The sequence below is a fragment of the Ornithorhynchus anatinus genome, chromosome 8 (assembly GCF_004115215.2).
Source record: "Ornithorhynchus anatinus isolate Pmale09 chromosome 8, mOrnAna1.pri.v4, whole genome shotgun sequence".
Classification (NCBI taxonomy): domain Eukaryota; kingdom Metazoa; phylum Chordata; class Mammalia; order Monotremata; family Ornithorhynchidae; genus Ornithorhynchus; species Ornithorhynchus anatinus.
Genome location: NC_041735.1, coordinates 30,086,068 through 30,105,955, shown reverse-complemented (window position 1 = coordinate 30,105,955; position 19,888 = coordinate 30,086,068). Strand labels below are relative to the sequence as shown.

Genomic DNA, 19,888 nt, shown 5'->3' with positions numbered 1-19,888 from the left:
TATTTACCACAGTCTCCTTGCAGGTCTACCCCTTGTTTGAGGTTCTTTGAAGTTATTGCTCAGACACTGTAACCATCACATTGGCAGAGAAACAGTAGTTTTTGCTGAATTGCTGAATTGCACTCTATTGCTGAATTGCGCTTTATTGCTGAATTGCACTTCCCGAGTTCTTAGTAGTCATTCAGTGGTATTTATTGAGCACTTACTATGTGCAGAGCACTGTACTAAGCGCTTGAAATATACAATTAGGCAACAGAGAGAGACAATCCCTGCCCAATGACGGGCTCACAGTCTTAACAAAGACAGACAGCAAAGCAAAGCAAAACTGAACAAAACAAAACAAGACAACAGCATCAAGATAAATAGAATCAAGGGGATGTACACCTCATTAACAAAATAAATAGGATAATAAATAATATATACAAATGAGCACAGTGCTGAGGGGAGGGGAGGGCAGGGGAAGCAGAGGGAGGGGGAGGTAGAGGAGGTGAGCTCTCAGGGGAAGAGGGGAAGAGAGTTTGGCGGATGCCTGGTGGCCTTGAGCAAATCACTTCATTTCTCTGAGCCTCAGTTACCTCGTTACTTCCTGGGATAACAAATTCCATGTGTTTACCAACTGGCCCTCTCCTTTGTGGACTCTGTCCCTCCCTTTTTCTGCCAGTTTTCTATCATACTCCATTCTGTTTACCCATTCCTGCCCCTTCCATCCCTGATCTCAGTTCTGACAAAGAATGCACGGTTTCCCTTCCCATTATCAGTACACTGCTCTGCATGCAATAAGTGCTCAATAAATATGATTGACTGACTGAATGAATAACACCCACCTGCAACCATCGACTAACTCCTCAACACGCCTCCCCTTCTCTTTTACATGAGCTGCAGTGTGCAGTGAGCAGTGGTGGAAATCCAGGCTTCAGGTTGGCCTCATACATCTCAAATATTCTCGTCTGCTTCAAATTTGCCCTCTCATTCACCCAGAAGCACTATCTCTCCATCCTTATTCTTTCCAACTATTTCAAACTTAAAACTCCCTCTTCAAACTCCCAATGCCCATTAATAACTGCCCTTTAATAGCTTTGCCATGTACTTCATCTACAAAATTGAAACCATCAGATGCTATCTCCCTAAAATCTCCCCTCCTCCTCCTGCCCCTGCCTCGTCCTACCCCATCTTAGAATCTCCCATCGCTTCCAGCAGTATCTCAAGAGATCCCCTACTTTCTTGCAAAATCAACCCCCTGCACCTCTGACCCCATCCCTTCACACCTTAATCAAACACTTCCCCCTCCCTTCTTACCTTCCTGAACACCATCTTTAGCCATTCATTTTTCAATGGATTCTTCCCCACTTATTCCAAATATCACCATGTATCCCCTATTCCTATCTCTACAGATCTCTCCAGCTATAGCCCCATCTTCCTTCTATTATTCTTTCCCAAACTCCTTGAGCAAGTTGCCTCTAACTGTCGTCTACACTTCCTCTCCTCCAAATCTCTCCTTGATCCTCTGCAATTTCCCTTCACCTCCTTCAAAGCAACAGAAACAGTTCTCTCTAAAGTCATCAGGGATCTTCTTTTTGCCAACTCCAATGGCTTGTTCTCCATTCTAATCCTCCTCAACCTCTCCACTGCTTTCAACACTGTGAACCAGTTGTTCCGGTCATTTGACTCCCTCCTCAAACCTCCTGTCCCTCCTCCTCTCACATCCCTTGCCCCTAATGACCTGGCTACCTACTTGATTGAAAAAATTGAAACAATCAGGTGTGGTCTCCCTAAAATCTCCCCTGCTCCTCCCCAGTCCCTCCTTCCTTCTGCTCCTTCTTAAACTCTACCATCCTTCCCTGAAGTATCTCAAGAGATTTTTTGCGTTCTCTAAAAATCCACCCCATCTGCCTGCATATCCAACCCTATCCCTTTGCACTTTATGAAAACATTTGCCCCATTCCTTATTCCCTCTCCAACTGCCATATTCAAATGTTCACTCTCCAATAGCTTCTTCCCCACTGCTTTCAAACATGCTCATGTTTCCCCTATTCTGACCCTACGGCTCCCTCCAGCTATAGCCCCAACTCCCTCCTACATTCCTGTCCAAACTCCCTGACTGAGTTTTCTACACCCACTGTCTAAAGTTTCTCTCTTCCAATTCTCTCACTGAACCCCTCCTATCTGGCTTCCATACCATCCACTCTTTTTTTCAATGGTATTTCTTAAGTGCTTACTGTGTGGCAAGCACTGTATTAAGCACTGGGATAGAACAAGCCACTCAGGTTGGACACAGTCCATGACCCACATGGAGTTCACAGTCTTAATTCCCATTTTATAGATGAGAGACCTAAGGCACAGAGACCTGAAGTGACTTGCCCAAGGTCATACAAGCAGAAAAGTGGCAGATCCAGGATTAGAACCCAGGTCCTTACGATACCCAGGCCTGTGCTTTATCTACTAGGCCATACTGCTCCTCATATTAGACTGTAAGCCCATCAAAGGGCAGGGACTGTCTCTATCTGTTACCAATTTGTACATTCCAAGCACTTAGTACAGTGCTCTGCACATAGTAAGCGCTCAATAAATACTATTGAATGAATAAATGAATTCCACAGAATCTGCCTCTCAAAGGTGTCGAATGGTCTCCTTCTTGCCAAATCCAATGGCCTCTACTCCATCCTAATCCTCCTTGACTTCTCAGCTGTTTACAACACTGTCAACCACCCCCTTCTCCTGGAAACATTATCCAACCCCAGCTTCACTAACACTGTCTGCTCCTGGTTTTCCTATCTTTCTGTCTGCTCATTCTCTATCTCTTTTGCGGGCTCCAACTCTGCCTCCCATCCCCTAACTGTGGATCCCTCAAGTTTCAGTTCTGGGTCCCTTTCTATTTTCCATCTACACCTTTTCCCTTGAAGAACTCATTCTCCCATGGTTTCAACTACCACCCTTTGCTGATGGTTCCCAGATTTACATGGCCAGCTCTGATCTCTCTGTCTGCAGTCTTGCATTTCCTCCTGCCTTCAAAACATCTCTCCTTGGCTGTCCTGCCATCACCTCCAATTTAACATGCCCAAAACAGAACTCATACTCCCATCCAAACCCTGTCCCCCTCATGACTTTCCCATCATTCTAGACAATACCACCAGGCTCCTTGTCTCACAAGCCTGTAACCTTGGCATTATAGTCAACTCATCTCTCTCATTCAACCCACATATTCTGCCTGTCACAAATTCCAGTTGTTTGTGTCCTCAAAACATCTTTAGAATCGTTCCCTTCATCAACATCAGAAGTGCTACCACATTAATCCACCATTTTTTCCCATTTCAATTATTGTAACAGCCTCCTCAATTACCTCCCCTGCCTCCTCTCTGACTCACCCTTTTTTATTCTTAATGCACTGGAGGAGATGAATCAACATTCAGGCATCAACATAAACTTTCAGGAGATGAATAATCAATTAATCAATTAAAGGCATTTTATTGTTGTTGTTTTTATGGTCTTAAGTTTTTACTGTATGCCAGGTACTGTACTAAGTACTGGAGTAGATATAAGGTAATCAGGTTGGACATGGTCCCTGTCCCATATGGGGCTTGCAGAATAATCCCCATTTTACTGATGAGGTAACTGAGGCACATGGAAGTGAACTGATATGCCCTAAGTCACACAGCAGACAAGTGGTGGAGTCAGGATTTGAACCCAAGGCTCCCAAAGTCGACCTCTAGCCTCTAGGTCATACTGTTCTCCAGTCCCCACTACATTTTGTGACTACACTTTTTTTCTAAAGAGCCTTTCAGTCCATATCTCCCCATTCATTAAAAACTGACTACGATTACCCATCCACCTCCCATTAAACATTCAGAAGATGAATCATTTGATCAATCAATGGCATTTTTGTTGTTGTTGTTGTTTTTATGTTATCTGTTAAGCACTTACTATGTGCCAGGCATTGTTCTAAGCGCCGAGAGAGATAGAAGGTAATCAGGTTGGACACTCTCCATATGCCACATGGGGCTCACAGTCTTAATTCCTATTGTACAGATGAAGTAATTGAGGACAGAGAAATTATGGCTTGCCCAAGGACACTCAGCAGATTAGTGGCAGAGTCGAGACTAGTACCCAGATCCTTCTCACTCATGCTCTATCCACTAGGCCATGCTCTATCCACTAGGCAGGAGGCACAGCACTGAATTAAGCCCTCGGGAGAGTACAATCTAACAGAATCAGTAGATACGTTCCCTGCCTACAAAGAGCTTACAGTCCAGAGGAGGGGACAGACATCCCTCCCCCCCAACAACCCCCTCCCCTACTTTCCCATCCTTCCCTGCAGTATCCTCAGAGGAGATCTCCTCCCTCCTCGCAAGTGCCACCCCCTCCACCTGCGCCTCGGACCCCATTCCCTCTCACCTTCTTAAAACCATCGCCCCTGCCCTCCTCCCTTCCTTAACTTCTATTTTTAACCACTCAATCTCCAAGGGCTCCTTCCCCTCTGCCTTCAAACACGCCCACGTCTCCCCCATCCTAAAAAAACCCGCTCTTGACCCCACTTCCCCCTCCAGTTATCGTCCTATCTCCCTACTACCCTTCCTTTCCAAAATCTTAGAACGAGTCGTCTACAATCGATGCCTAGAATTCCTTAACTCCCATTCTCTCCTAGACCCCCTCCAATCTGGCTTCCGTCCCCTCCACTCTACCGAGACTGCTCTCTCTAAGGTCACCCATGACCTCCTTCTTGCCAAATCCAATGGCTCCTACTCCATTCTGATCCTCCTTGACCTCTCTGCTGCCTTTGACACTGTCGACCATCCCCTCCTCCTCCATACCTTATCTCACCTTGGCTTCACGGACTCTGTCCTCTCCTGGTTCTCCTCTTACCTCTCTGGCCGATCATTCTCGGTCTCCTACGCTGGAGCCTCCTCCCCCTCCCATCCTTTAACTGTTGGAGTTCCTCAAGGGTCAGTTCTTGGCCCTCTTCTGTTCTCCATTTACACTCACTCCCTCGGTGAACTCATCCGCTCTCACGGCTTTGACTACCATCTCTACGCAGATGACACGCAGATCTACATCTCCGCCCCTGTCCTCTCCCCCTCCCTTCAGGCTCGCATCTCCTCCTGCCTCCGGGACGTCTCCACCTGGATGTCGGCCCGCCACCTAAAACTCAACATGAGCAAGACTGAGCTCCTCATCTTCCCTCCCAAGCCTGGTCCGCTCCCAGACTTCTCCATCACCGTGGATGGCACGACCATCCTTCCCGTCCCGCAGGCCCGCAATCTCGGTGTCATCCTTGACTCGTCCCTCTCGTTCACCCCACACATCCTATCCGTTACCGAGACCTGCCGGTTTCACCTCTACAATATCGCCAAGATCCGCCCTTTCCTCTCCACCCAAACGGCTACCTTACTATTACGGGCTCTCGTTATATCCCGGCTAGACTACTGTGTCAGCCTTCTCTCTGACCTCCCTTCCTCCTCTCTCGCCCCGCTCCGGTCTATTCTTCACTCCGCTGCCCGGCTCATCTTCCTGCAGAAACGATCTGGGCATGTCACTCCCCTTCTTAAACAACTGCAGTGGTTGCCTATCGACCTCCGCTCCAAACAAAAACTCCTCACTCTAGGCTTCAAGGCTCTCCATCACCTTGCCCCTTCCTACCTCTCCTCCCTTCTCTCTTTCTACCGCCCACCCCGCACGCTCCGCTCCTCTGCCGCCCACCTCCTCGCCGTCCCTCGGTCTCGCCTATCCCGCCGTCGACCCCTGGGTCACGTCCTCCCGCGGTCCTGGAACGCCCTCCCTCCTCACTGATTCTCTTTCCCTCTTCAAAACCTTACTTAAAAATCACCTCCTCCAAGAGGCCTTCCCAGACTGAGCTCCTTTTCCCCCTCTACTCCCTCTGCCATCCCCCCTTTACCTCTCCGCAGCTAAAGCCTCATTTTCCCCTTTTCCCTCTGCTCCTCCACCTCTCCCTTCCCATCCCCACAGCACTGTACCCGTCCGCTCAACTGTATATATTTTCGTTACCCTATTTATTTTGTTAATGAATTGTACATCGCCTTGATTCTATTTAGTTGCCATTGTTTTTACGAGATGTTCTTCCCCTTGACGCTGTTTAGTGCCATTGTTCTTGTCTGTCCGTCTCCCCCGATTAGACTGTAAGCCCGTCAAACGGCAGGGACTGTCTCTATCTGTTGCCGACTTGTTCATCCCAAGCGCTTAGTACAGTGCTCTGCACATAGTAAGCGCTCAATAAATACTATTGAATGAATGAATGAACATTAAAAAAAGTTTCAGATATGTACTAAAGTGTTATGGGGCTGAAAGTGGGGTGGAAATCAAGAGATGAGCTTCATTTAAAGAGTGAGACTACTAGTGACTTCCAGCCATGTTACGTTTAATTTGGTTGTCTCAGGTCTGTGGGAACGAGGGACTGCCATTGAGTGAGGAATAGAAAAGCGCGGGAAGCTTCCCCAGCCCAGGTCCTTGAGTGGAGGAGAGTGGGGAGGACATCAGGTCAGACAACTGGCTTCCCGGAGATGCAGAAAAGTGTACCACACCTAAGGCTCCCAGCTTGAAGGGAGCTGGGGACAGGAGAAAGTCAAAGACTGAGAAAGAACGGGCTAGTTTCAGGTGTGGCCCACCCCATTTTCAGGTTGGCGGTTGGGACGACTGGCTTCATTCACATCCAAGACAGCCTCAGCCAGCTCACTTGCTCCCTTTTATTCTCCCTGAACAGGTGGAAGTCAGGCTCCTGTCATGTAGAACTGAGAGGTTCAGCTTGGAACATGCTGTCTATTTCCAGGACTACCCAGGGCAGAGGAGTAGGCAATCCCTCCTCCCACACAAAACCACATACATATGATAATAATAATGTTGGTATCTGTTAAGCGCTTATTATGTGCAGAGCACTGTTCTAAGTGCTGGGGTAGATACAGGGTAATCAGGTTGTCCCATGTGAGGCTCACAGTTACTTCCCATTTTACAGATGAGGTAACTGAGGCACAGAGAAGTGAAGTGACTTGCACACAGTCACACAGCTGACACGTGGCAGAGCCAGGATTCAAACTCATGACCTCTGACTCACAAGCCTGGGCTTTTTCCACTGAGCCATGCTGCTTCTCTACACACATACACATTCATAAAGCTCCCCTTCTGGCTAACTTGTGCTCACCATTTATATCTATCCTCACACTATTTCAACTATTGCATTTTCATCCATGGTATGTGTGCTTATCTTGCCATTATGTTACAGGCTCCTTAAAGGGAGGGGTCATGCCTGTTTTTTTTCCCAGTAGCAATTTCCTTGTTCTGAGACCAGTGTGCTCTCAGTACCCAGTCATCTCAGGATACTAATAATAATGATGGTATTTGTTAAGCGATTACTATGTGCCAGGCCCTGCTGCAAGCACTGAGGTAGATACAAGGTAATCAGGTTGTCCACATGGAGCTCACAGTCTTAATCCCCATTTTACAGATGAGGTAACTGAGGCCCAGAGAAGTGAAGTGACTTGCCCAAGGTTACACAGCAGACATGTGGCGGAACCAAGATCAGAACCCACGTCCTCTGACTCTCAAGCCACATCTCCTCCAAGAAGTCTTCCCTGACTAAACCTTCATTTCTTTTGCTCCCACTCCCTCCTACATCACCCTGATTTGCTCCCTTTATTCATCCCTCCCTCAGATCCTCAGTGTTTACACACATATCCATAATTTATTTCTATTAATTTCTCTCTCCTCCTCTGAACTGCAAGTTCATTGTAGGCAGGGGATATGTCTACCAACTCTTTTTATTGTTATATTATACTCTCCCAAACACTTAGTATAATGTTCTGCACTCAGTAAGTGCTCAGTGAATATGATTGATTGATTGGGTCGATACAATCAAATCGGGTTGGGAGCAGTCCAACTTCAGGCATCTCCCGAATCCTTAAAATGCAACTGCTCTCAAGACAGAGGAGTCAGTACGGTACTGAGAGGTAGCAATTACCCCTTGGCAAGACCCTGTTGCCCAGCCATTGACAAGGCTATAACTAACTTGGTACTGAGCCACTTGAACAACTAAAATTGGGAACGCTTCTAGTCGATCCTTGATAGTTCAATCTGCTAATCTCATTATGACTGTCTGCAGTCCCTCAAGCCACCTGCCTCCATGTCTTGCTGACAAAGGGGTGAAGGAAATCCACAGTCATTATGCCTCCAATGGAGATGGGCTAGAGTGCAGTTGTGAAACGATGGGCCCCAGCACTGAACCATGAGCCCAGTGGCCCTGTTGCCTCTGAGAAATAGCAAGGGCCAGGGAAGGCTGCAGGCTGAAGTCCTAACCCAATGACTAAGCCTCTCCCTTGAGAAGCTGGACCTATACCAGCTGCCTCGGGGTGTCAGAGATCAGGCTGTGATGTACTAGTACAGTCTGCTGATGGCACATAGCCCACCCACCTGGGCCACTTGGGTTTCTGGCCCAAATATCCTGGGCTCTACCCACTGCTCTGAGACTCCCCTCCCCTGGCTAAGGCTATAAAGTCCAGCCCCATCTGGGACTCTCACACCTCCTCTCTCTCAAGAGCACCAAGAAGACTTCTGTCCTGCCCTTCCCCAGGGTTCCTGGCTCACTGATTGGGAGTATTGACCACCTCTGGAGACGACGGCCGTGAGTGGGGGACCTTCTTCTAAACTAATAGAGGTGGGTCCTCAGCAGAGGAGCTACTCTCCCTGCCTTTGGCTGCAATCAATCATTCAACCAATAAATCAATGATTTATTGAGCACATTGAGCACTAACTGCAGGACCCTGAATTAAGCACTTGGAAGAGTAGAATTCAACAGAATTGGTAGACATGTTCCCTGCCCACAACAAGCTTGTAGTCTAGAGGGGGAGGCAGACATTAATATAAATAAATGATTTACAGATATGTACATAAGTGTTTTAAGGGTTATCTTCCCTGCATGCCTATGTGAGGTGGGTGAAGGGACCCCAGCCCCTCCCTGCAGGGACAGTTTCAGAGGCACTGGCGGTAATCTGCCCAAAGAGACAGAGGCGTGCTTCTAGCCAGAAGCCAAAGACTCCGCAAGGGAGAGGAAAAATATGGTAGAAATTTCCTTTGAAAGCCTATCAGCATTTTGTAGGGTTAGGGTTAGGATTAGAATCACTTGACTTCTCTGTGCCTCAGTTTCCTCAACTGTAAAATAGAGATCCAATACCAGTCAGTCAGGAAGTCACTTGTACTTATTGAGCATTTACTGTGTGCATTTACTAAGCACTGGGAAGAGTACAATATAACAATTTAACAGACACATTCTATGCCCACAGTGAGCTTACAGTCTAGAGGGGAAGACAGATATCAATATAAATAAATAAAATTACAGATATGTACGGAAGTGCTGAGGGTCTGGGAAAGGGATGAATAAAGAGAGCAAGTCAAGGCAGTGCAGAAGGGTGTGGGAGAAGAGGAAGGAGAGTTTAGTTAGGGAAGGCCTCTTGGAGGTGATGTACCTTTAAAAGACTTTGAAGTTGGGGAGAGTAACTGTCTGTCAGATATGAAGAATCAATCATATTTATTGGGTGTTTATTGTGTGCAAAGCACTGTACTAACCTCTTGGAAGAGTACAATACAAAGCAGAGTTGTTCCCTGCCCACAACATACAGTCTAGAGGAGGAGACAGACTTCAATATAAATAAACTCCCAGTATGTTCATAAGTTCTGTGGGGCTGAGTGAGGGGTGAACAAAGGCTGCAAATCCAAGCACAAGGGTGATACAGAAGGGAGTAGGAGAAAAGGAAGTGAGGACCTAGACAGGAAAGGCCTCCTGGAGGAGATGTGTTTTCAACGTGCCCTTGAAGATGAGGAGAGTGATTGTCAGATATGAAGATAGAGAGCTTTCCAGGACGGAGTCAGGATGAGAGTTAGCATTTGGTGGTGAGATTAATGAGACTGAAGTACATTGAGTAGGTAGCAACAGAGGAGTGAAGTGTGCAGGATGGGTTCAAGTAGAAGAGTAATGAGAGGTAGGAGGGGGCAAGGTGATTGAGTGATTTCAAGCTGGGGGTAAAGTGTTTCTGTTTGATGCAGAGGTGGATGGGCAACCACTGGAGGTTTTTGGGGAGTGGAGAAACATGGACTGAACATTTTGGTAGAAAAATTACCTGGGCAGCAGAGTGAATATGGACTAGAGTGGGGAGAGACAGGAGGCAAGGAGTTCAGCAAGGAGGCTGATACAGTAATCAAGGTAGGATAGGATAATTACTTGGATTAGCGTGGTAGCAGTTTGGATGGAGAGGAACGGGCAGATTTTAGTGATGCTGTGTAGGTTGAACAGACAGGATTTGGTGACAGATTAATATGTAGATTGAATGAGAGAGATGAGTCAAGGATAATGCCAAGTTTATGGACTTGTGAGACAGGAAGGATGGTAGTGGTGTCTACAGTGATGGGAAAGTCAGTGGGAGGAAGATAAGGACTTGGGTGGGAAGATAAGGAGTTCTGTTTTGGACATGTTAAGTTCTCATGGAGTGTCGCCCTCTCCCTCAGTACATCATCATTCTTCTTTTTCTCATCATTATTGTCATCTTTATCATCAGTATCATCACCTCCATTTTCATTTTTGTTGTTCTACTACTCTTCTTCCTTGTCATTTACTGACCATCAACTAGGTACAGATCACTGTACAAAACACTTGAGAAAGTACACTAGTAATAATAATTGTGGTATCTATGAAGTGCTTACCGTGTGCCAAGCACTGTACAAAGGACTGGGCTAGACACAATACAATGAGACCAGACACTGGCTCTGTTCCATATGTTGTTCACATTCTAAGAGAAGGGGGAATAGTTATTTCATCCCCATTTTATAGATGAGGAAACTGAGGGAAAGAGGAGTCTAGTGACTTACCTAAGGTGAGATAGCAGGCAAGTGTCAGAGCTAAGATTAAAAGCCAGGTCCTCTGAATCCTAGGCCCATTCACTTTCCACTAGGTAATGCTAGCAAAAGACAGGATTTCTTCCCTCTAGATGCTTAAACCCCTCTTAGGACCACATCTGGAGTGTTTCCAATACTCTACCAGTCTTGGCTAAGGGAAGGAGAGTCAAGCAGAGGCCTACCCATTCCATTCCTAGCTTGGCCAGTGGCTAGCGAGTAGATGGCAATCTGCTACAAGTCAAAACTCACCTGCACTGGGCAGCAGAGACATGGGAGAGAGTTGAGGGCAGAAACCCAAGTTTACTGCTTGGAAGGAGACAGTGGTAAAGAAAACTCTATGGATACACTACCAGAAGGATTGCAGATGGAAAGCAGGGCATACTGGGAGAGATGTGTCCAGGGAGTCGCTATAGGTTGATCACAACTCGACAGTATAAGACAAGATAAGGTGCTTACACTCCAGCTGAGGCTAACCAGCTGACTTGAATAACTTTCCAAGAGCTTGAGCAGGAGAAAGAACAAAGTTGTGGCAACTAACAAGATGGAAATATCAGGATGCAGATTAGTAACCTAGCACCGCCTGAACTCAAGGCCTGGCAGGTCAATACATGCAGACATCCAGGCTGTTATCTAGCTTGCAACCCTCAGCATACAAATGCACTTAGAACAGATTGGAGTTGATCCCCCCCCATGAGCCAGAAGCTGCTGGAGCTCCTCTAAGGTCAGGGATAGGGCCAGTTTCAAACATTCAGCTGCTTTGAGCCAGAGGAGAGTCACACGTCCTCCCTCAGCTCCCATTCTTTGCTCCACAGGACATCAGAACTGCAAGCTGCTTGCACACCATGCTTCCAGGGATATCATTAAGATAATTAATAAATCAATGGTATCTATTGAGCACTTACTGTGTGCGATGCACCATACTAAGTGCTTGTGGGAGTTCGATATAACAGAATTGGTAGGCACTTTCCCTGACCTCAAGGAGCAGTCTAGAGGGGGAGACCAACATTAATATAAGTAAATGAATTACAGATATGTCCAAAAATTATGTGGGGCTGATGGTGGGGTGACTCTCTAGTGCTAAAATAATTCAGATCCAAGGGCATAGGCAACACAGGAAGGAGAGAGAATAGGGGAAATGAGAGCTTAATCAGGGAAGGCCTCTTGGAGGAGATATTTTAATGAGGCTTTGAAGGTGGGGAAAGTGGTAGTCTCTCATTTATGAAGAGGGAGGGAGTTCCAGGCCAGAGGGAGGATGTAGGAAAAGGGTCAGTGGTGAGATAAATGCGACTTAGGTGCAGTGAGCCAATTGGAGTTGGAGGAGAGATGTGTGTGGATTGGGTCATAGTAGGAAATACACGAGGTTAGATAGGAGGGGGTGAGCTCACTGAGTGCTTTGAGGTCAATGGTAAGAAGCTTTTGTCTGATGTAGAAGGGAATGGTCAGCCACTGGAGATTCTTGAGGAATGGCGAGATGATGTGGGCTGATCTTTTTGTAGAAAAACGATCTGTGCAACAGAGTGTTGCATGGACTGGAGCTGGGAGAGACATAAGGTAGGGAGGTTAGTGAGAAGGCTGATGCAGTAGTCAAGGCAGGATGGGAAAAGTGGTTGGACCAGTCTAGAAGCCGTTTGGATGGAGAGGAAAGGGCAAATTTAAGTGATTCTGTGAAGGAAGAACTGACAGGATTTGGTGAATATGTGGGTAGAACAACAGACATGAGTTGAGAAAAATGCCAAGTTTGCGGACTTGTGAGACAAGGAAGGTAGTGGTATTGACAATTTAGAGAAATAATATGACCTAATGGAAAGAACATGGACCTGGGAGTTATAGGACGTAGGTTCTAATCTTAATTCTGTCACTTATCTCTTCTGTGACCTGGGACATGTCACTTAACTTCTCTGTCCCTCAGTTCTCTCATCTGCAAATGGAGTTTCAAAACCTGTTCTCCCTTCTGCTAAAATTGTGAGCCTCATGTGAGACCCAGTTATCTTGTACCTACCCCAGTGTTTAGTACAGTGCTTGGCACATATTACGTACTTAACAAGTACCACTTTTTTTTTTACAGTGGTAGAAAAAACAGGGGGAGGTCTGGTTTTGGGTGGGAAGAAGAGGAGTTCTGTTTTGGGCATGTTTGGTTTGAGATGACAGTTTATCCAGGCAAAGATGCCCTGAAGGCAGGAGGAACATCTGAGACTGCAGAGAAGAGAGGTCAAGGATAGAGAAGTAGATTTGAGAAGCATCGATGTAGAGATGGTAGTTGAAGCCATAGGAGCGAATGAGTTCCCTAATGGAGTGGGTGTAGATGGAGAGTAGAAGGGTATCAAAAACTTAGGCTTGAGGTACTCCCACTATTCAAGGGTGAGAAGCAGAGAAGAAGTCCACAAAAGAAACTGAAAATGAGCCACCAGAGAGATATAAGGGGAACTGGGAAAGGACAGTGTCACTGAAGCCAAGGTTGGTTAATATTTCCAGAAGGAGGTGGTCCAGGGTGTTGAAAGCAGCTGAGTAGTCGAGGATACACACTCGACCTCATCATCTCACTGTACAATCTCTACCCTCACCAACTCTGAAATCCCTCTGTCTGACCACATCCTCACCTTCCTTATCTCCCTCACACACACTGTCCCTGCAAATCTATCTTGTTCCACCTCAGGACCTCCAATCTTTTGATCCCATCCAATTTTCTCAGGTCATCCTGCCCCATTTAGCCTTGACATGCTCAACATCACCTTCTCTACTGAACTCAACTCGCTCCCTTATCCCTTTGTCAATCTCAACCCTTAACCCTCAGCCCTTGATTACCTCCACAGTTTGCTTTCTTCCCTCCTGTGCACTACCTGCAGCGCACTGCTGGTGGAAATCCAGATATTAGACTGACCCTGTCCACCTTAGGTTCATCCTTGTCTGCTTTAACCCTGCCCTTTGTGCAGCGACATTATTTCTCCATCATTTTTGACTCCCATGTTATTGCCCTTACTAGCTGTTTCAGACAGTTTTTTCCTGAAACTCCCTGTTGCCCACCTCCTCCATCTCTTGGCCCCAGTGATCTGGCCATGTACTTTATTAAGAAAATTGAAACCATCAGGCTTAGACTTTGAGAAGAGGTGAGATGCCTCTTCTTGAAATACTTCTGGGAAAAAAATAAGAGGATCTAAGAGAGCACAGGAGGAAGCAGGGACTGGAGAGAAGCAGGGGACATTTTGGGGAGATCATGCCTGATGACTTCAGTTTTATCAATAAAATACATGGCCAGGTTATTGGGGAAAGAGTTGGGGGTACAGAGGGACGGGGGTTTTGAGGATTGCATTTGACATCTGGTACAGCTGGTGCTGACATTGGGTATGAGAGTCACTAGGGATGTAAAAGTATTGCCGTGTGACAAAGAAGAGCAGAATTAAAGCAGATGAGGGTGAACTTCAGATGGAGAACATCAATCAAGTCCCTGGATTTCCTCCAGCGGTTCTCCACAGCTTGAACACAGGATGGGAGGAAGTGATCTGTAAAAGTGATCCAGGATTGTGATACAAAATAGGCAGAGGGACAGGGGAGTGAGGAAGTTGAGTGGAGAGGGCAGGGCTGAGACTGTCAATTTGTGCATTTAGCAGGTAGTTTGGGTATGGATGCCAAATGGGGCATGATGGCTTTAGAGAACTGGAAGGGGTCAAAGGATCAGTGGCCTCTATGGGGGAACAGGACATATTGGGGGGGGAAGGGGTTGTTGTGTAGGAGAAAAGGCAGGTGTGGTAAGAGGGATTTCAGAGTTGGTGAGGTTAGAGATTGTACAGTGTTCAGAGATTATTAGAGCAAACATATGAACGGGTTTGTGAGTGGGTTAGGTGGGGTAGGGCAGGAAGTCAGTAGAGTTGAGGAGTAAGAGGAAGTGGACAGGAGGGAAGGTCATCAGACATTTAAGGATGGAGAAAAAAAGGAAAGTCCCATGAGATGGGGGCTGGGGGATGGGGAGGTGGGAGAGGGGAGAGATGATATAATGTTGGTATTTGTTAAGCGCTTACTATGTGCAGAGCACTGTTCTAAGCGCTGGGGTAAACACAGGGGAATCAGGGTGTCCCACGTGGGGCTCACAGTCTTCATCCCCATTTTACAGATGAGGGAACTGAGGCACAGAGAAGTTAAGTGACTTGCCCACAGTCACACAGCTGACAAGTGGCAGAGCTGGGATTCGAACTCATGAGCCCTGACTCCAAAGCCCGTGCTCTTTCCACTGCACCATGCTGCTTCTCATGACCATGACTAGTAACTGGAGTGGGTGGTAGAGGCAGATTGTATGGGCTTCAGATGAAGGGAAAGTGAAGGATGGGGAGGTGGGGTCGTGTGAAAGAGGCACTGGGAAACAAAAAAGGAAGCAAAGCTTTCCCCTTCCCAGTGAGTCTTGGGGAATGGAAGAAGATGCCCTATCGGTAGAGGAGTCAGGGAGACAGTGTCATCTGGAGAGAGACAGCTTTCACTGATGGAGAGGAGAGGACCAAGAGGACATAGTCTGGTTAGGATGCTCAAGAAAGGAGGCCCAGAGCTGCAGCAGCCTATCTGGAAACCCAGAGACAATTGCAGGTTTTTCTAGTTCATTCATTCATTCATTCATTCATTCATTCATTCATTCATTCATTCAATACTGTCAGGGGTCGACCGGTGAGACAGCCAAGATCAAGGCCCTGTGAGAATATTAGCACTAGAGGAGTGGAGTGTGTGGTCTGGGATGTAGAAGGAGAGAAGGGAGATGAGGTAAGAAGGGGCAAGGAGATGGAGAGTTTTGAAGCCAATAGTGAGGATGTTGATAGGCAATAGTGATATGGAGGTTGATAGGCAACCACTGGAGATTTTTGAGGAGGGGAGTGACATGCCCTGAACATTTCAGTAGAAAGATAATCCATCCCAACAGTGGAGTGAAGAATGGACTGAAGTGGGGAGAGACAGGAGGCTGGGAGGTCAGAAAAGAGGTTGATGCAGAATCCAGTCAAGTTAGGATGAGTGATTATACTAACAGGGTAGAGGTTTGGATGGAGAGGAAAGGGAGGATCTTGGCAATGTTGTGAAGGTGAGACCGACAGGATTTGGTGAGGGATTGGATGTGTGGGGTGAATGAGAGAGTGGAGTCAAGGAGGAGACCTAACAGCTCCCAAGTCGGGGGAAATGGGAAGCCAGGGAGACAAATTCCTGGAGGAGACACAGATGGAGGTGTTTTCAATGTGGACTTCCTGCCGCCAACCCTAGGAAGGGAATGATAGGCTAGTCTCCAAGGACTTCTATGCCTCAGGGAGGGACCATGTCTCTGGGAGGAGCCATAGGGAGGTATCAGTAAGAGGGGAGCAGAGGCTTGGGGGCAGTTAGTAAGTGTCCTAAAACCTGCAGTAAAAGAATGAGAAATACAGAGGGCTTTAGGACCCATCTTAGGCTGACAGGGTCGAAGCTCTCCTACTGCTTTTATTTTTAAATGGTATGTGTTTAAGTGCTTACTATGTTCCAGGCATGTACTAAGGGCTAGGGTAGATACAAGATAGTCAGTCAGTCAATCAGATCTATTGAGCTCTTACTGTGTGCAGAGCACTGTACTAAGCCCTTGGCAGGGTACATTGTCTTAATCTTCATTTTATGGATGAAGTAACTGAGGCATTTTATCATTATTATTATTATCATTATTATTATTAATAAACACCATCGAGTCGTTTCCAATTCATAGCGATTCCATGGATATACTTTCTCCAGAAGGTCCTGTCCTCTGCCATAATCCGTAACAATTCTAATGGTTTTTCCATTGTCTTTGTTATGGTCTCTATTCATCTAGGTGCTGGTCTGCCTCTTCCACATTTTCCCTGGACTTTTCCTAGCATCAGTGCCTTCTCCAGAGAATTAGTCCTCCATATTATGTGTTCAAAATATGCTAATCTTAGTCAAGTCATTGGGCCTTCCAAAGACCACTTTAGTTTAATTTGCTCCAAAATCCATTTTTTTTGTTTTTCGGGCAGTCCATGGTATTTAACAATAAACAGACACGTTTCCTGCCCACAATAAGCTTACAGTCTAGAGGACAAGCTTACTGGGAGAAGAGCTTTCTGGGTCCACGTAGTTTGTGGCACCCACCCAGCTATGGAGGCCTAGGCCAGAGAGGATGTTGAGCACACCACCCAATTCTGGGTGCCCAAATATTCCAGCCATCATTTGGCAGACATCTTTGAAGAATGAACCACTTCCTGCAGCCACCCACAGAACTCCAGTTATGAACACGACTGACTTCTCTTCCTTCCCCCAGCACTATAAATTTTCTCCCTCCCACTAGAACCCAGGAGAACCATGAAGCCTAGCACCAGATGCCTCTCCCTCCTGGGCCTTCTCACCTTCTTCCTGGCCAGGATGACTCTTGTAGGGTCAAGGAAAAGTAAGTGGGGACTCCTTCCTTCGACTCCCAGGGGGATGAACACAAAGTGAGAGCCAGGACTCTCCCTGGCGCATCTTCCCTTGTACTAGGGTAGGGCAGGATGGCTGCAAGGGCCCCCCATTCCATTATGGTGGAGGTGCCTGGTCAGTCCATGGTGGGGAGGTGGCAGAATTCTGACCGCCAGGTTCTCCCATGAACCTCCCTATCTTGTCACCGTTCCCCTCCCGCTCTACTATATTCTCTACCTGCCTCCCTTTCCTTAGCAGAAATGTTCTGATCAGTGCTGCATGCCTTCTGGCTCAACAAATGACCCCCTTGACATGGTGAAGTTCAGCCTCTCCCCCACACCTCACAGGTGTCACCGAGCTCTGTCAGCTACCACCACTCAAAGGCCAGTGCCCCTCCATGGAGGAAAGAATGCCAGTGCTCCGCTATTACTACTACCCTCCTAAGAATCGGTGTATGCCCTTCTTCTACAACGGGTGCGGTGGCAACAGGAACAGGTTCGGAAGCCACGAGAAATGCTTAGCAACCTGTGGGATCTCCGGTAAGCCACCTCCGCGTCTCCGACACTGACAGCCCCAGCCAGCACTCAGCTAGAGAAAGCTAGTGATAGGGTGGCCCTTTTCAGCTTCTCCTCCCCAACAGTTCAAGGCCCTCATTGCACACCCAGATTAAATAATCCATGTAAACTGCTGCGGCTGCTGCTGCCATGCTCTGGCATCCTAGAGACAGCAAAAAGCCCCATCACCAACATGAAGACCTCCTTAAACGATGCCTTCCCCTCCTGAGGGACATTCTGACCTCCTGTAGCCTCCCCATTATGCTATAGCTCCCCACCAGCCAAGCAGATGCCCAGAGAGAAAAACCCTCAATTCCCCCTGGAGTCCCAAAGACAGAGGTTCTGCCTCTCCCTTGGCAATCCCTGGCCCTAACTGTCAGCCCAAGGCAGACAAAGGCTCCTGCCTGGGGCTGAGTAGGAATTTGCCCCCTTGCATCCAGGCATCCCTCCAGTCTGCCAGCTCCCACGGAGAAAGGGCCCCTGCAAAGAGAAACACCATCAATACTACTTCAACATGGCCACTCGCACCTGTGAGCCCTTCATTTACGGTGGCTGCGGAGGTTCCAAGAACAGGTTCCAGACTAAAGAGGAATGTCAGATGACCTGCTTTCCCGTGGTGAGTCGTGGGTCCCACCGAGGAAGTACAGGGCCAGTGCTGGGAGTAAGGACTAGGTAGGACTCTGACCCAGGGTGGGATCCTGCCCCCTTGATTTGAGTGATAATGAAAATGATAATGATGGTGGTGATGGTAATGGTGTGCCGATGTTGATAGCAGTGACGGTGATGGTGACGATGACAATGTCAACGATGAATGTGATATCTTTTCCACACCCTGCCTCTGGCCTGAAATTCCCTTCCCTTCACATACTCCAGACCACTGTTCTCCCCACCTTCAGATCCTTTATAAAGGCCTTCCGATTAAGTCCTCTTTTCCCCGACTCCCTCTCCCTTCTGCCTCCTCTAAGCTCTTTGATCTGTATCTTTTGGACATTTGATATTTACCACACCAGGACATCTATGTAAATATTTGTAATTTTTTTATATTAATGTCTGTCTCCTCCTCTAGACTGTAAACTCGTTGTGAGCAGGGAGCATATCTACCAACTCTGATGTATTGTATTCTCCCCAGTGCTTAGTACAGTGCCCTACATACAGAAACTGCTCAACAAATACCATTGACTGATTGATTGATGATAACAGTAATCCTAATAATAATGGTAGTAATGATGATGATGATTGTAACAATGACAGCCACAGTGGTGATAATGACAATAGTGATGATAATGGTGATAATCAATTAATCAGGTACATTTATTGAGCTCTTACTCTGTTCAGAATACTGTACCTAGTCCTTGGGCTCATACAATGCAAGAGAAGTGGTAGACTAAATCTCTACCTGGAAGGATCTTACAGTCTAGTGACAACAATAACATCGTTGATGATGGCATTAATGGTGAAGACAAAGAAGATGACAATGATGACAATAATGATGGTGCCGAAGTGGGCAGGATGACTGGTCTAAAGACATCACCTTCCTGCTTAGATTAGCTTTGGGGCTGACAAGAGGAGCTAAATCACCAGCTTGAGCTCTGCATTAAGGGCTGAGACTAACTGTCACCTCCTTTGCAGGGAGCTGAGGAAGCTAGTGAGTAGGAGCAGAAGACTGTCCTCCTGGAGCCAGGAATGCCAGCCACCTGGCAATGGGGAGATCACATGCTGTTCCTTTCCTGACCATCCTTCCCAGGATCCGGATCTCCAGCCTGTCCTCATCCACTCTAGAGTCTGTGGTTTGTCCAGTTTACTGGGTGAATAAAACAGTTAAAGCAACTTTCTGCTGCACTTGTTCCTTGGAGATTCAGAACCAGGAGGAAGACACGCAGTCGCCATCTCCTCCTCTTCCTAAAGTCCAGGCTGAGCAGCGATTTGTTGGGCTCTGGAGAGGGTCAGTCCCTGCCACCTGATCGGGTCTGCAGGGCAGGGATCTTGCAGGCTGGGGGATCTCTGCCACTCCCCATTCTCGGCATTCTCTTTATCACTCATCTCAACCCAAT

The 19,888-nt window shown here is 47.2% G+C and overlaps 1 protein-coding gene and 1 non-coding gene across 2 annotated transcripts; both read left to right on the top strand.

Annotated features, from left to right (window-relative positions):
• Positions 1-8,538: 8,538 nt before the first annotated feature.
• Positions 8,539-19,664, top strand: LOC114813694 (tissue factor pathway inhibitor). Its single transcript, XM_029070158.1, has 5 exons — positions 8,539-8,653; positions 17,177-17,275; positions 17,631-17,822; positions 18,278-18,453; positions 19,467-19,664. Exons 2-5 carry the CDS (start codon positions 17,191-17,193, stop codon positions 19,488-19,490), a joined length of 477 nt encoding a protein of 158 aa, XP_028925991.1. The 5' UTR covers positions 8,539-8,653; positions 17,177-17,190; the 3' UTR covers positions 19,491-19,664.
• Positions 10,986-11,123, top strand: LOC114813991. Its single transcript, XR_003761735.1, has one exon. It is a non-coding gene; the product is annotated as a small nucleolar RNA SNORA7 (small nucleolar RNA).
• Positions 19,665-19,888: the final 224 nt, after the last annotated feature.